General features: G+C 34.2%; 1 protein-coding gene across 1 annotated transcript in view; it reads right to left on the bottom strand.

Annotated features, from left to right (window-relative positions):
* Positions 1 to 4,162: 4,162 nt before the first annotated feature.
* Positions 4,163 to 14,997, bottom strand: part of LOC106470598 (intraflagellar transport protein 172 homolog) — a 36,297-nt gene continuing 25,462 nt past the window's right edge. The window contains exons 13-17 of the mRNA XM_013931161.2: positions 10,607 to 10,666; positions 9,940 to 10,038; positions 8,772 to 8,922; positions 6,652 to 6,743; positions 4,163 to 4,830 (exon numbers count right to left, since the gene is read on the bottom strand). Coding sequence (XP_013786615.1) covers positions 4,741 to 4,830; positions 6,652 to 6,743; positions 8,772 to 8,922; positions 9,940 to 10,038; positions 10,607 to 10,666 — 492 coding nt within the window. The 3' untranslated portion in view covers positions 4,163 to 4,740. The remainder of the gene's footprint in view (positions 4,831 to 6,651; positions 6,744 to 8,771; positions 8,923 to 9,939; positions 10,039 to 10,606; positions 10,667 to 14,997) is intronic.

Raw genomic sequence — 14,997 nt, 5'->3', positions numbered from 1 at the left:
TGTGAATTATAGCGTTTGTTGAAGTTAAACTGACTGTAGGAATTAAGTGTATTGCAAAGTTGTATTGAGAAAGAATAAACTAGTTTTATTTAAGGAAGGACTTGTATTGCTGAAGATTTTCGGAAAGAATTTCTACGGAAAATTAACAAACGAACACAGAGACGTAACAATATTAATCAGGGATAACACTGAAAATTAAAACACAAACCAGAAAATGTCTTTAAAACTTGCTGGGTCATTATTGCTACGTGTTAATGTATCTAAAAACAAGTTGATGTTCATGTTAAAAACAGTTTACTCGTTGTTCCAATAACCCTAATCTCAGGGCCCAGATTGTCAATGAGAAAGTTCGCTTTTAGTTTTAAAATCAGTTTAAAATGTCATTAGATTGGGGTATCCGCAGGTACAATTGAAGTGTTTAAACCTAATTGTCGCCTATGATGTTTTTTTCTATTTTATTTAAGGACCGAATTCTTGCTTTTAAGTCATGCTGTATCGCTTCTACTAAAATAACATTGTTAACGAACATGCCACCCTAAGTAACTCACGTGTACTTAAACATGCCATAGAAGAATGTGGTGTTGCTGTCCATTTTAATTGGTTTAACATTTTAGCAAAGGCCGATGATGAGCATACTCTCTGAATGAAAGAGCGTGTACTCATTCATAAGCTAAGGTCTCAGATTTATATAACTGGTACTGTGAGTAAACTGCATTTGTTATTATGAAAATGTAGTTCAGGACTGGTGTTCAGTTGATAGTCAACTGTAAAGTTTATACTACCACTTTGGAAGTTAAGATATTTCTAGAATTGACTAACAAGTTAAAAATTATTAAAGATGTGAAAAGTGTCACCAACATGCCTCCAATAGTGTATTGGCTAGAAACATCAAAACGTATTCTGTAAACCTTTTTGTTTTTCAATATAGCAAATAAACAAGTTGGCAAGTAACTGTGCCAATCATGAGCCCATTGCCACAACAACAATTGGTCATATAAGGTATTGTTGAAAAGAAAATACAAGCCCTTGTTGGCAATCTCAAAACATAAGATATTTTCACTGCTATCATTCTTATACACAAGACCCACAGCAAATTGTAAGGTCTTGAAATCAAACTTTGCACAATAAACGCTATTGTTAAACTATAAAATTTGCATTTCACTGAAAAACAAAATATATTTTAATGGTATATTCATTATGTGTGAATTGTTCTAGAAACTCAGTAAAACTAGCAAGGTTATAACTATAAGTATTGTTGCGTCAGCGAGATCACGTGACTAGTATCACGCCACCCGTTTTCTAGAACTATCCTGTTTCTTCGGGAGTGCTCTCGCATTTGCTAGATTGGGGGTGGCCTGGTATATATAAGATGGTCACAGCGTGACGTGACAATGTGTGTAGGTAGTGAGTAATTAATCTGCAGTCAGAGAGTATTGTTGAAGTTCGTTATAGCGTTTGTTTTACCGCGAATGTTGAAATCAAGTGTATCGTAAAGTTTTATTAAGTAAGGACTTGTGTCGCTAAAGTTTCGTCGGAACGAATTTACGGAAAGTTAATTAACAAACGGAGACGTAACAGTATATAGTGGAAACTACAACTAAAAGAAAACTATGCATTTCTGAAACACCATAAGGTATTCCTGAAGACAATATCATGGTCTTATACTAAAATATTCATCTTGTGTCAATAGCAATTATTTTTTATGCTTTAATAAATATTTTTTAAATTTATTTTCTCTAATTCTGACAAGATATGATTTCAACTTAAGCAAATTTGATTGTATCTTTCAAAGAATATGCTTTAAAAATACCACTTTATTTAGTATAACTATGCTACTTCCCTTGTCCAGTTTTATGACAACTATTTTGTCATTTTTACTGATATTTTTAATGGCTAAATTCTTCTTTACTAAGATTTTTAAGTTTATACTCAAAAAATTATGGTCACGATAAGAGGTCAAGGCAATTTCACTTAATTGAGTTTTGATACTGTCAAACTATTCATAATTACCTGATAATACATGCTGTTTCGCAACCTGCTTTAACAATCATTAAAAATCTATGAAGTAGTTTTCAAACTGTTACAGCATACTTCAAAACATATGGTTGTAACTGCCAATTATTGTGGTTCATGCCATATATCTTATTATCTGATAGTGTATATATCATATCATACAAAAGTGTTAGGTTTTTCTAGAGTTCTAGCTCAGAACATAGTAAAGGTCTTGTGCTAATTCAATCTTAGTTGTTAATTTCTATAACAGTACCTGATCAAGGAGACTATGCACTCTTTTACAGATAGTTGTATTATGTTCCAAATCACTTTGTGTGTGCAGTAAAGAAATATCTGACTGATTTATTTTGAATATCAGTGTATATTATAGCCTACAGTAAAAAAAAATGGAGGAGCAGTAACTGCTTTTCCTTCTACCCCTCTCCTCATAGACCTGCCTATGATTAGTAGGTCTATAGTTTAAATCTTCTGTCTACTGTACCTGAACATGATTAATGGGTAATGGTAGACATTGCTCACCTATAAATGCTTATGGTTTCATTACAACTTTTGCAGTATGTTATTTAGTTCTATGGTTAGTCTTTATATGTTGATACTTATAAAACATGGATTTAATTACCATTGACTTCAAATTATTAAGGCATTGAAAAATGGCAAGGTACATTTATGTGTACAAACGTTTTCTTTGACACGAACTATGCAATCTAACAAGTAACAACTTAACAATAAACTCAAAATTATATTTTCTAATTGCTCTCCATTCCTAAGAAATGAAGATATTTCACTCAAATCACCAAAGCAATGAAATTAAAATTAATTACAAGTATGGAAGATTTCTAAGCATCTGTTAGCAACTATCAATACTTATGTATTATTTATTTATTTTTTTACATGACTCAGAACCAAAATGTTAACTGATAAACATTTTATCTAATCTCGACAAACCTCATTTGCTGGTGGAATGTAAATGTCAGGAAAGAAATATAATCATTTTCAGTTAAGATAGCCCCCCCAGTGGCACAGCGGTATGTCTGCGGACTTACAACACTAGAAACCGGGTAGAGCACAGATAGCCCATTGTGTAGCTTTGTGTTTAATTCCAAACAAACAGTTAAGATAATTATTTCAGGTTACATCTGAATATGTTATTTCTATTCCTTCTCTTATCAAATCACTGCTGCAAGAAAACTTGTTAATTTTATTTTTGTTTATCAGGATCATTAATAAGTTAAAAGTTGCCTATCCAGCACACTTTCGATTTTTTTTGGTGAAATATTATTTTTTTCGTGTGCTTGGTGTTTCAAACATAAAAGCAACTTCATTTACTGTTCCAGTCAAGCATAGAGGTCCTTAACTAATTAATGACTGAACAAGAAAAACCCAAAAATTTTTGATGTACCAACTTATTTTTGACATGCTACAACAGATTTTTTGATACGGCATTCAATAGCCACTGCCTTAATACTTTTCTGTCCTTACCAATAAAAGAATGGCCTAACCAGTTATCATACAGACTTTCAATAATGAATTTTTAGTGCATAAAAAATGCTCATTGAAAAATACTGATAAACCAAAATGAGATACTGATATCTATAAAATGTTAAATGATGTTTAGTAATAAGCTGGGTTTCAGAAGAATATCAAAAAACACATCTGCTTAAAAGAAAATAAAGACATATTAACAAATGTTTTGCTTTTTTTTTATGATCATGAACTTGTTATGAGTAGCTAAAATAAATCTGGAAAGTTCTTTAATCTTTGCTTTATTTAAAGCTATACAAATATTTATAATGTTCATGAGAATTATGTTTAAAAAATTTAAAAAAGTATTTAGAAAGGTATAGAAATCATAGTAATTGAGCTTTCTCAGAAATAAAAAAAGTCATCAATAACCATGAACTCTTTCACTGATATCTGCAAAGTTTATCAACATATGAGGAAAAGTTATATGTTTATAAATTTACATTTGTGTGAAAATATATGCCACTTATTTCACCTTTCTCATCACCTTAAACACAGGTGATTATGTTAAGTATGATTACTATACGTTTGTATCATCATGTTATTATGAAAATATATGACTTTTGGTCTTCCTTTAAATAAGCAATGCATATGTAATTTTGAAATTCATGATGTCTCATAACAGTTATTTGAGCAATCAACTAACCAAGATAGTGGTTTTATTGTACATCATTTAGAATGATACAGTTACATCACAGTGAAAACATGCACTCTTTTGATTCTAAAACATCTACTGTGAATATTGTACATTTTCTTCTTAAAACTTTTCTGATATTTCAATAGCTCAACTTCTCATACTCATACATTCTGTACTCTATGCATAAATCCATGAATTATACACCTTTAAGTTTACTTTGCAGTAACAAAGAAAAATCATGCTGAAAACATAAGTAAGACTGGAATAATTCAAATCTTTTCTAATGATTACAATGGATAAGGAGAAGATTGGTGAAAACTTATATAAATTTTAAATAGTTCTAAAGTATTTTAGTTAACTAATTCTTTTCACTGTGTGACACTTGAAAACAGCTCATACAACCATCTTTCTGATAAGTTTAATCGTCTATCAAGAACAAACATCAACATTCATATTTCTAGTAAAATGTGACTAACAATATCATAGATAGTATTTTTGGTGCAAAACATGTAACTTGACTAGATATGGACGGATATCTCAGTTGACTGGCTGCACTAAGCTTGTAGGAATCACTGGAAAGAATAACTCATGTTTGAAGCTCCCCCACACCACTGAGTGATGAACTTCAACACATCTTGACACTCCACACTATGAGACATCTAAAAGTTACAGAAATATCAATAAACAAAAAGTTAGGGTAAAACATCTGCCATGGGGAAAAAAAATCATTTGAAAATTTTCAAGCTTATAAAGAAAAGTAGAAATGTTTAATATGTAATTATAGCAAAACTGACATATAGGACATTTATTTAATGAAAAGCTGAGGTACCTGTCCTTTGTCTGGGTTATGAACTTAAAAAAATGCGGGTGGGTGGATGCTATGATAAATAATGCAAGAATCCTAACTTTCACACCATTAATTTATAACATATTATTACAGTATTCATTATTACCTCACCAAAAGTTTTGTATAAGCTTTAAGAACTCACTATGTATATATTTAAAACATGGTATACAGTGTGTGATGGTGAGGGTGACTTTGTATGAAGAGGTAGCAGCCAAAGTAGTGGTAGTAAAGGGTGCTTTCTGTTACCAACTTTCACCACTCACCTCTTAATGTCCTACCACATTATTAATTAATTGGCTGCAGAATTGTCTTATGGGATGAAGTTGTAAGATCACAGGTCAAAGTAGGGAGTAGGTATAACTCAAGAAACAGCTCTTCATGTCAGCGTTATGGTGGCTGTTGTCGTATCCACTTTAACTGAGTTTATGTATTATTGTAATAGTGGTGGCCATTTTTTGTCATTGCATTCCTCCATAGAGAGTGCAAGCACACTCTCTGAGATGTATAAGAAGTTTGTGTGCCCTCCCACACACTGTGTGTATGTTGTGTTATACAAAATTTAATTTGTGTGTGTGTGTATTTTCTTGTACCAAAGCCACATCAAGCTATCTGTGTGTTTCCTGAGAAGAATCAAACACCCTGATTTTAGCACTGTAAATCCAAAGACTTACCACTGTTCCACCAGGGGACAGAAAATTTAATAAAGTCTTTTTTGTTTGATATAAGAATGTGGCACTATATATGAATGTAGTTAACATTAACTTATGTCAAAGATAATAAATGTTCAATAACATCAATAATGGGGGTGGAAGGGTTGTGAACCTCCCCAAAAACAAGTCCCCTGTTCCAGACTATCATCCCACAAAGTTTGGTTGAGATTGCCACAGCAACCTAGGAGTAGTTAGATAAAGGACAAACAGACAGACACCGATTTTTGAGCTTTATATATATATAGATATGTAAAACAAGAGATTTACAATGTCAAAATGAAAGTCAAAAAGCATTAGAACAGAACCATGGGTACATACCAGTATAAAATGAAAATTACAGTCTTTCAATAACAAGTCATAACAGATGTAAAAGAACAAAATAATAATATTGTTAGGATCACACACATGTATAAATATATAAATAAACATCACAAAATAAGAACTAATAATTTATTTATAGATTTTTTCACTACAAAAAAGGTTCACCAAATTTTACAAGAGAGTTATTTTCATACTATTACAAAAGAGTGGAAAGTCATTTTTTAAACATTTCATTTATAACACTTTTCAAACATTTTTTCTAATGGCAACATCACAGTTAATAGTTCAAAGTTCACTGAAGAGGAAAAAGGTTTGAAATCATGATGGAAATGTCAAGATAAATTAGACCATAATTCTGTGTCTCGCAAATCAGTATCTTTAAAAAAATGCCTTGAAATACTGTCATAATTAAGAAATCTACATTTTAAAATGTGAAATATTAACAGACATTACATTTGTAATAAAGTATTACACCCAAACTTTCATAACAATACTATCCAATTAAATCTCTTCCCTTACTAATATTTTCAACATTATACAAATTTCCAACCATTAAAGACAATCTGCTCCAAATCTGATGTGATTAGAGAAACAAAAATCACCTTTGCTGCCATCAAAAACTTATTCCAATCATCTTTGTTAGCTACACGATTTGGTTTCTTGAATTCCAATTTATTCCTCAGAACAGGGTAACCTGCAGAATGTAATGTGCATATAAATACAGAATTAAGTATGAAAAAAGAATTCCCCTTAAATTTGTATTTTATTCACATAACTATGGGGTCTTAAATATGATAAGAATTTTTGATAATTTATAAACAAAATAATTCAAGTCTTACAAGTGCATTTGATTATTTGTATGACCACTCCTTATGCCAAGAAGTTAGTTGTAACTTTTTATTACTATATTACTTCATCTCATCTCTAAATAATGCAGTTTTGTATTTAACTGTACAAATTGTATGCAACATATTCTTGGAATAGTCTAAAAATGTATTTTGTATTTAACTGTAAAACATAAAATAATGTTTTGGGATGACAAGAGACCTATTGGTCCATCTTGGCTGCCCCATCCTCTAAACTAAACTAAAACTATTACAAGTTTTAAAAAAATCATAAAGCCAGCCCTTATCATACATATAGTTATCAAGCTTTCTATTAAACTCACTTAAATTTACTGCCTCCACAACATCTGAAGGCCAACCACCCTGTTAGAAAAATAAAACTGTCTTAGCTGAAGATGACTCCTACCCTGTCAAAATATATATTTGTGTCTTCTAGTCCTACTATTCTCATTTATTGTTAAGTATGAAAACATGTATCAACACTATCAATTCCCTTTACAATCTTAAACACCTCAATCAGATCCCCTCTAACTATTCTTTTTTTCAAGGGAAAACAATTTCATAGAACCTAATATATCTTCATATGACAACCCCTCCATCCCAGGCACCATTCTCGTAACCCTCCTCTGAACCCTTTCCAACAATTCAATGTTCTTCTTAAGGTAAGGAGCCCAAGACTGAACACAATACTCCAAATGTGGCCTAACCAATGACCTATAGAATGAAATTATAACCTCTTTAAACTTGTATTCAATATTTCTGTAGATACAACTTAAAATCCTATTTACCCTACCACTAGTAATAGTACACTGCTTGGATGGCTTTAGAGACTGATCAACCATCACATATAAGTGACAAATAACTAGACTTTATTTGATGTTTATGTAATACTAATACTAACAGTAATAATGCAATGTATTTAGCCTGATTTATAACTTACCTTTAAGCTGAATTTAAATTAATGGATCTAGACTAAAGTCAAGTAAACAAGATAATCCCTAAAATACAAAGAGTCAATTAAGTACTTTTTAGATTGTATTTGTTTAATTAGGCAATGTATATAACTTGTTTTATGATTTACCAGGAAGGTGAATTACAGCTAAGCTTGAAGTACTGTTACAGGTCCTAAGCATAATCTAATGTTGTAGTACAGGTTACATCACAAAGTTCTAATTTAAAACTTTATCCCCATTATCTTTATTTATAAGTTGTAATATATTCATAAAACAGTAAAAAAATTTAGTTTTGTATTTAATTGTACAAGTTGTAACATTTCTGTTTAACAGTCTTAAAATGTAATATACTCTTGATAAAACCTTCTATTAAATAATAACGTTCTATAAATACAATAGACAAGTTACAGTTTGTAACAGCTTCTAGTTCTTACAATTTTATAGAAAAAATGTCAAATTTAACATAGTTTGTTCCGTAAGCTTTATTTGGCTATTCTTTGGAAGTTCAAGACCTAAAGCTATTTTAAAATGTTGTTAACTACTTATATATAAACCACCTTCTTTTAAAAGTCCTGGCAAACAAAATATATTCAGAGCTGTAAACAAAAAATACCTGTCCAGTTTTAGTAGTGATACTTAAACACCGACGTCAGCCAAACTTTCAAACAAGTGTTCACGTCACTTGAAATTAAAGACAATATTTTCTAAAGTTTTAAACTATATATATATATATATCTATAATCTGAGTTTACAATCTTTGAGGATTCAGTGATTATATGCCACCTTTAGAGCCTAATTACATTTGCCTATTATATTTTTTATTCTACAGTGAAACAGTAACTGTTGTTTATTTAACTAACTTTGTTAGTGTACATCACTGCATACTCTAGTAAGTATAGCTCAATATATTTGGAGTAAACATACCAGTAATAACACAGGGTGGGTAATGTGTTCCATTGCTAGAGACAAGGGAGGCTTCGTATACCATTCTTTCGTCAAGAGGTAAGACCTGCTCCACACGTTGATCCATTGACACAGCTAAGACCCATTCTTTTACCTCTTCATGCTCCGATTCCTGTAATTTTATAAATTCAAATTACATCTACAACAAAACAACTCTTAAATCTTTTCATCTTGGAAAAAAAATGTATAAGAAAAAACATGATCACGGAGAATACTTTGATATGTACCAGTAAAATGTGAAACATAATGTTTCAAATACTGCAAGAGTAATTACATTATTAATAACTTCATAACATAATGAACTAGTACAGTCTCTAGTGTTTAAGAAGCATGATTGCTCCTACCAATATAATGCTCTTAATCAATATATTACAAGCTTAGTATATTATTGTATGCCTTGAAATATTAGTCTTTTTAAAGTTGCTCTTTGTGCTTCAATGTCATACAAATCGTTATACAAAGGTAGGGCAGGTATGTGATAGTTAAATGGAAGGTACTGACTGGAAACCTTATCTAAGTGAACTCATATCCTGTTAGCCTCATTTACAGATGAAGATTCTTCTTGATTAGGTTGTGTACTGTTGCCTAGGGCATGTGAACCTTTGTGTTTGTTGATTCTCAGCTGGTATGAGACACTACACTTTGATTGTAATGGCTGGGGTACGATTTGTTGCAGGTCTTTTTCTAGACAATCATGGTGTCCCAAGTTGATCCATAATTCTTTGTGCAAGGATATTCCCATCTTAGAAATTCTGAATCTTTGATTTGAATACATCTTTATACTCTGAGTATATGAATATTTTACACTGGAAATAGTTGTTATCTACCCTGTCAAAAAGTGACAAATATTTAGTCGCTAATCAATGTCAGAATTTAGTTCTGATACATGCAATTTGAACACAAATTTATATTAGCTGTGGTTGTCACCTGACTTGCTAACTTGCATATTCAAAATCATTTTAATGTACCACACTCAGTCCTATGGAATACAACACAAATTAATGTTAATGCTTACTGAGAAAAGAATACTCTGAGATAAAATAATACAACATAAATTAAAGTTGTTTCTTATGAACTTATGTGTATTCTAAGGTAAAATAATAAAACATGAATTGATATTGTCACTTACTGACAAATGCATCTTCTCAGGCAGAGGAATTTCATACGGAATGTCAGTATCTTGAAAATCAGAATGATCTAAACCTTCTTGATTTCCATCTTCAATGGCCTGTTTTCATAAAAAAAAAGGGAAACTTATGCTAAAAGCATGAGTAACATAACCTTTGACATATCTTACTTAATCCCAGATGTTTACTACACAAAAAGTAATCAGTAGAAAAGATTAGATACTTTTGAGAGTATCTTACACATGAATTCTGTCTGATGTACACCTAATTGTACATTGGTGTTATGCAGCAATATCAAAATAAAAAAGTTTGTTTTGCAACATAATATTGGTGAAGCCCTACATTACACTGTAATGATGGGTTTATTCTGTTTCATTCTCATTCATGACCTCTAGTTATTTATATTTTATAAAACAATGAAAGTGCAGAATATATATATGTATAAATATTAAAACTCTGACTATCAACTCTATTTGACACAAATAAAATAAAATCAATCCACGTGTTGCTATCATAAAAAAGTAGTGAGAACTAAACAGTATGGTTTTGTATCGGGTTTGATGGTTCTGTTATTAAATGGAGCTACTGTATATCATTCTGAATTCTATAATTTTCCTATTATCCAACAATTTGCTAAGCTTTAAATGAAAATATAAAATAGTGTCTTACCTCACAAAGGTCAAGATAATGATTCCAAAATACAAAGGCCATATTTTCCCAGCCCATGGCCTAGAAGACAAAATACACTATTAAATAAATGCAAAGCAATGCTCTGGCAAATGTCATATGTATTTCTAATAAATTTCAAATCAAAAGTTTTATGTTACTTTTTAAAAGTAACATCAGACAAATGATGATTTAGATTGGAGCAAAAACTTATGTCATTTGGTTTTGTTTGTTGTGGTACATCTATAAATGGATCAAAAGGTACCAAAAATAGAAACTTAGACGGTAACAGAAAGTTATATCAGCTGGTTTTTTGTAATGTTTCAACAAAGGTATGAAAAACAAACTTAGGCAGTAGTGGAAGGTTATATTAGCTGGTTTTTTCATCATTGCATCTGTACAAAGGTGTTAAAAACAAATGTTAATAGTTTTTTAAATTGAATGTATTTCCAATAGGTATTTATTACTTCTCACTCAAAGCTATCTCAACCTTGGTTTTCCTCTAAGAATTGCTAAACATTTTATCCCTAACAGTGCACCAGTCTTTTATACCCCTTCATTTTTGTGCCATTTCAGAACACACTGATCATGTGACTACCCTCTACCAAACATACTGTGCCATCTATACTAGTGCAGGTAGCTCCCTCTATTATTCTAGCACAATCTTCTCTTTTGATAATTGACAAGTACACACTAGAAACACTGACATATCTGTGAGGAACAAGGGTAGGATGTGGGTGAGAGTAGGTAAGTACCCATCGGGAATACATTTTCAGTGTAAGAAAATGTTAACTTCTGAAACAGTACAACCTCCTCTCACCCAAAGCTAGAATCCCACACTGCAAAGGTGGAGGGGCTGGTGAAGGTGCGCCAGTATTCAATCAAGCAGAGAGCAACTGCCTTGAAAGAACAGGTGTGCCATAATAAGAAAAAGAAGGCACATCGGAGCATGTCAATTGCTGTCCAACAAGGCAAAGCATCCAGTGGAAACACTTTGTCTAGGATATTGTGAGCAACAAGAGCAATCCTCCCCATAAAAAAAAAAAATCCAGGGGAAGCACCTTGAATAAGTAGTTTGATGAAAAATTGTCAGGTAATTCAGAATCAGCCCGTTGTCAACAGACAGTGCATAATTCTTCCACATATATAGCAAGCCTTAGCATGGAACATAGTAATAGTTAGTCATAATAAGGTGCCTGATAATTGAATATAAGTTATGTGGCTAGAGCAAAAGGAATGTAAATTGTATATGAATAGGCCAAGTGCAGTCCGCCCGGGCAATAAAGATCCAGGAGAAGTGCCTTGGGATATGTTGGATTATGCCAAGTGTGGTCCATCAGGGCCAAAACAACCAGTGGAAGTTCCTTGCACAAGTTTGCAAGATCAACAAGTGTGGTCTGCCTGAGCAAAAAACGTCCAGGGAAATCGGCTTGGATCCAGAATATTATGTCATTGCATAATCCTTAAGTATAATGACGATAGCCCTCTTCTCACTGAGTGGGTACATATGAGCTATGAAGTTTGATTTAGTTTATTGTACAAACCCCACTCAGGAGGAAACCTCAATGGGTGTCTGCAACTCACTATTTTCAAAAGCAGAAAGACCCCGATTGAAAGAATCACAGGTCAGTAGGGATGGGCAAAAATTTCCATCTGCTTTACTCATGAAGTACATGAGTGATGATTCTTTATATATGAAACAGTGATAATAAAAAATATATATATATATGTATATATACACACACACACACACCACCAGAGAAGTGGCTGATGGTCTTACAGAAACACCCCATCACAACAGTGAGCATTATAGAAGTGTACGGATTTAGTGCAAATATAATATTAAGCATATCTGACCAGACAACACCTGCCGCCAGGTGGGATCTGTAAATACATTGTATATCAACTGAATATGAATAAAAAGAAAAAAAATATGTCAACTTACCCCAGTCAAAGGCGAATAGACTTGTAGAATCGCCACAGGAAGAAGATGATACCTGCCTGAGGAAGACACAGCTAGGCTATGATGATAACGTGCAACAAATGTAATGGAAGTTATCCACATACCAGCCTGAACAATCTCCTCCAAAGGATGGCAGTTTCGAGCAGCTAAAGACATAAGCAGTACAAGCCACATAACATAGCAGGGAATGAACTCAACAAAGTAGTTGATCTGGATCAGAACGGAAATGGAAGGGAAGCAAGTAGGAGAAAAGGCTAAACAACCTTCCCAGGCAGCTGATGTCTCAGGAAGGAAGGCTCAATCTGGATAGAGGAAACATAGAGGAATGTTAAAGGATATGGAAAATGTTAAGTTAAGGGCATAAATATAAGAATGACGAATTAAGATCTCACACCTTGTCTGGTTCTCACTTTGAACCCATTGCAATGTGTTTCTTGTACCATCTTTCCATTCAGTCCTATTTGGTCTATTTGTCATGGCTTCTAACCATCTCTTTCTTCTGTTCCTCACCTGTCCCAGTTCTTCATCTGGTTGTTTGATCAGGGTTTGTTCGTTTCAACTGTTGCTCATTATAGGGCTGTCCTGTGATACACCTTCCATTCTCCCGCTTTTGGAAAGTCTTCTCCTCCCCAGTTATTTCCCTCCTTTCATCTGGTCTGTCCACCTCATCTCATTGTTCTGGCAGATTAAGATCTCACACCTTGTCTGGTTCTCACTTTGAACCCATTGCAGTGTGTTTCTTGTACCATCTTTCCCTTCAGACCTATTTCGTCCTTCTCCTGGCATGCTGTCAGTGAAACACCTTCCATTCTCCCACTTCTGGAAAGCCTTCTCCTCCCCAGTTATTTCCCTCCTTTCATCTGGTCTGTCCACCTCATCTCATTGTTCTGTCGGAGGACAGCCCTATAATGAGCAACAGTTGAAACGAACAAACCCTGATCAAACAACCAGATGAAGAACTGGGACAGGTGAGGAACAGAAGAAAGAGATGGTCAGAAGCCATGGCAAATAGACCAAAGTCTGAAGTAAGACCAAAGCTTCTGGGACATAGACAAGGAGGAAAGGCGAATGGTATGGGCAGTGAAAGATGTTACACGAGGGGTGAATCCCTGAGCTGAGGCAAGGGACTGGACAAAGCCAAGCGTGAAGATGGAATTTGGTGATGTTGGGATGAAATACATCCAATTGCAGTTGACAGAGGAGCAATCAAGACAGAGATTAGGGCAGGAGCTGTTGCTCCTGTAAGGACCAGATCAGAGGGAACCATGTCTGAGCCAAAGATAATGGAGCAACCAGCAAAACACAACAACGAGCAGGCTGGATAAGGGAAATGACTCTAGAGAGGAGTCTGATTGGAGGGTAGACATATAGGTGAAGACCTGTCCAATCTTGACTGAAAGCATCCACCCCCAGAGCTGAGGGGTGAGGAACTAGAGACCATAAGGAAGAAAGTTTGGCATTCCAGTGAGTAGCAAATGTATCTATATGCAGTGTTCCCAGTGGAAAACGCACCTACTGAAATACCTGAGGATGAAAGGACCGCTCTGTGGGGAGAACCTTGTTAAGACAGAAAAGCGATTGGCCACAAGGTACATAATTCTGGGAACATGACATGCCAGAACAGTCATGTTGTGGTCGTTACCTAGTACGTGAAATCCAGAGTCTGAAAACACAAAGAGTGGGACTTGGTTTGCCCTTGCTTGATGATATAGCTAACAAGAGTGGAACTGTCAGAAAGAATCATAACCACCTGCCCCCACAGAAGCAGAGCCTGATGAGCTACTAAAGGTGCTAGGGTGATGAAATGGAGAGTAGCCTCCTCAATTTACCAATGACCCAAAATCTTTTGGGAAGCAACGAAAGCCCCAACCCATCAAGGAAACATCTGTGAACACATGAGACTGGGGAAGATGCAGAGGAATGGGAACCCCACCTTGGTCAAATCCCTGTTGAGCCACCAAGCAAGGTCGGTCCTGATTCCACATGTAAGGGAAATGGTATGGTCCAAGAGATCATGGGACAAGTTCCATGGTTGAGAAGCATTCATTGAAGGAAGCATGTGCAACCAACCCAAGGGAATGAGAGCTTCCATGGAAGCCCACATCCCCACAAGAGATAGAACCTCCCATGCAAATAGGGAAGGAGAAGCCTATGTTACTGCCCACTCCAAATCCCAGAGCCAAAGTGGAGAAAGCTGGTCATGACTGAGATGGGAATTGAAGAGAACCCCAAATGAATAAGAAACTGCATGGGAGTAGTAAAGGACTTCTCCAACTTGATAAGAAACCCCACTCGAACAACTTCTCAAAAAAGTAAGTGGGAGTGAGTGGCTGACTGGGCACGGGAAGAAGTGGGCATTAGCCAGTCATCCATGTAATAGTGAGTCTGAAGACCCAGCCAGTGATGATGATGTGCAAAAGAGTGTACTAAT

This window comes from Limulus polyphemus, unplaced genomic scaffold (genome assembly GCF_000517525.1).
Source record: "Limulus polyphemus unplaced genomic scaffold, Limulus_polyphemus-2.1.2 Scaffold4108, whole genome shotgun sequence".
Lineage (NCBI taxonomy): Eukaryota > Metazoa > Arthropoda > Merostomata > Xiphosura > Limulidae > Limulus > Limulus polyphemus.
Note: the sequence above shows the minus strand (reverse complement) of the source record. Positions and strands in the feature narration are given on the sequence as shown.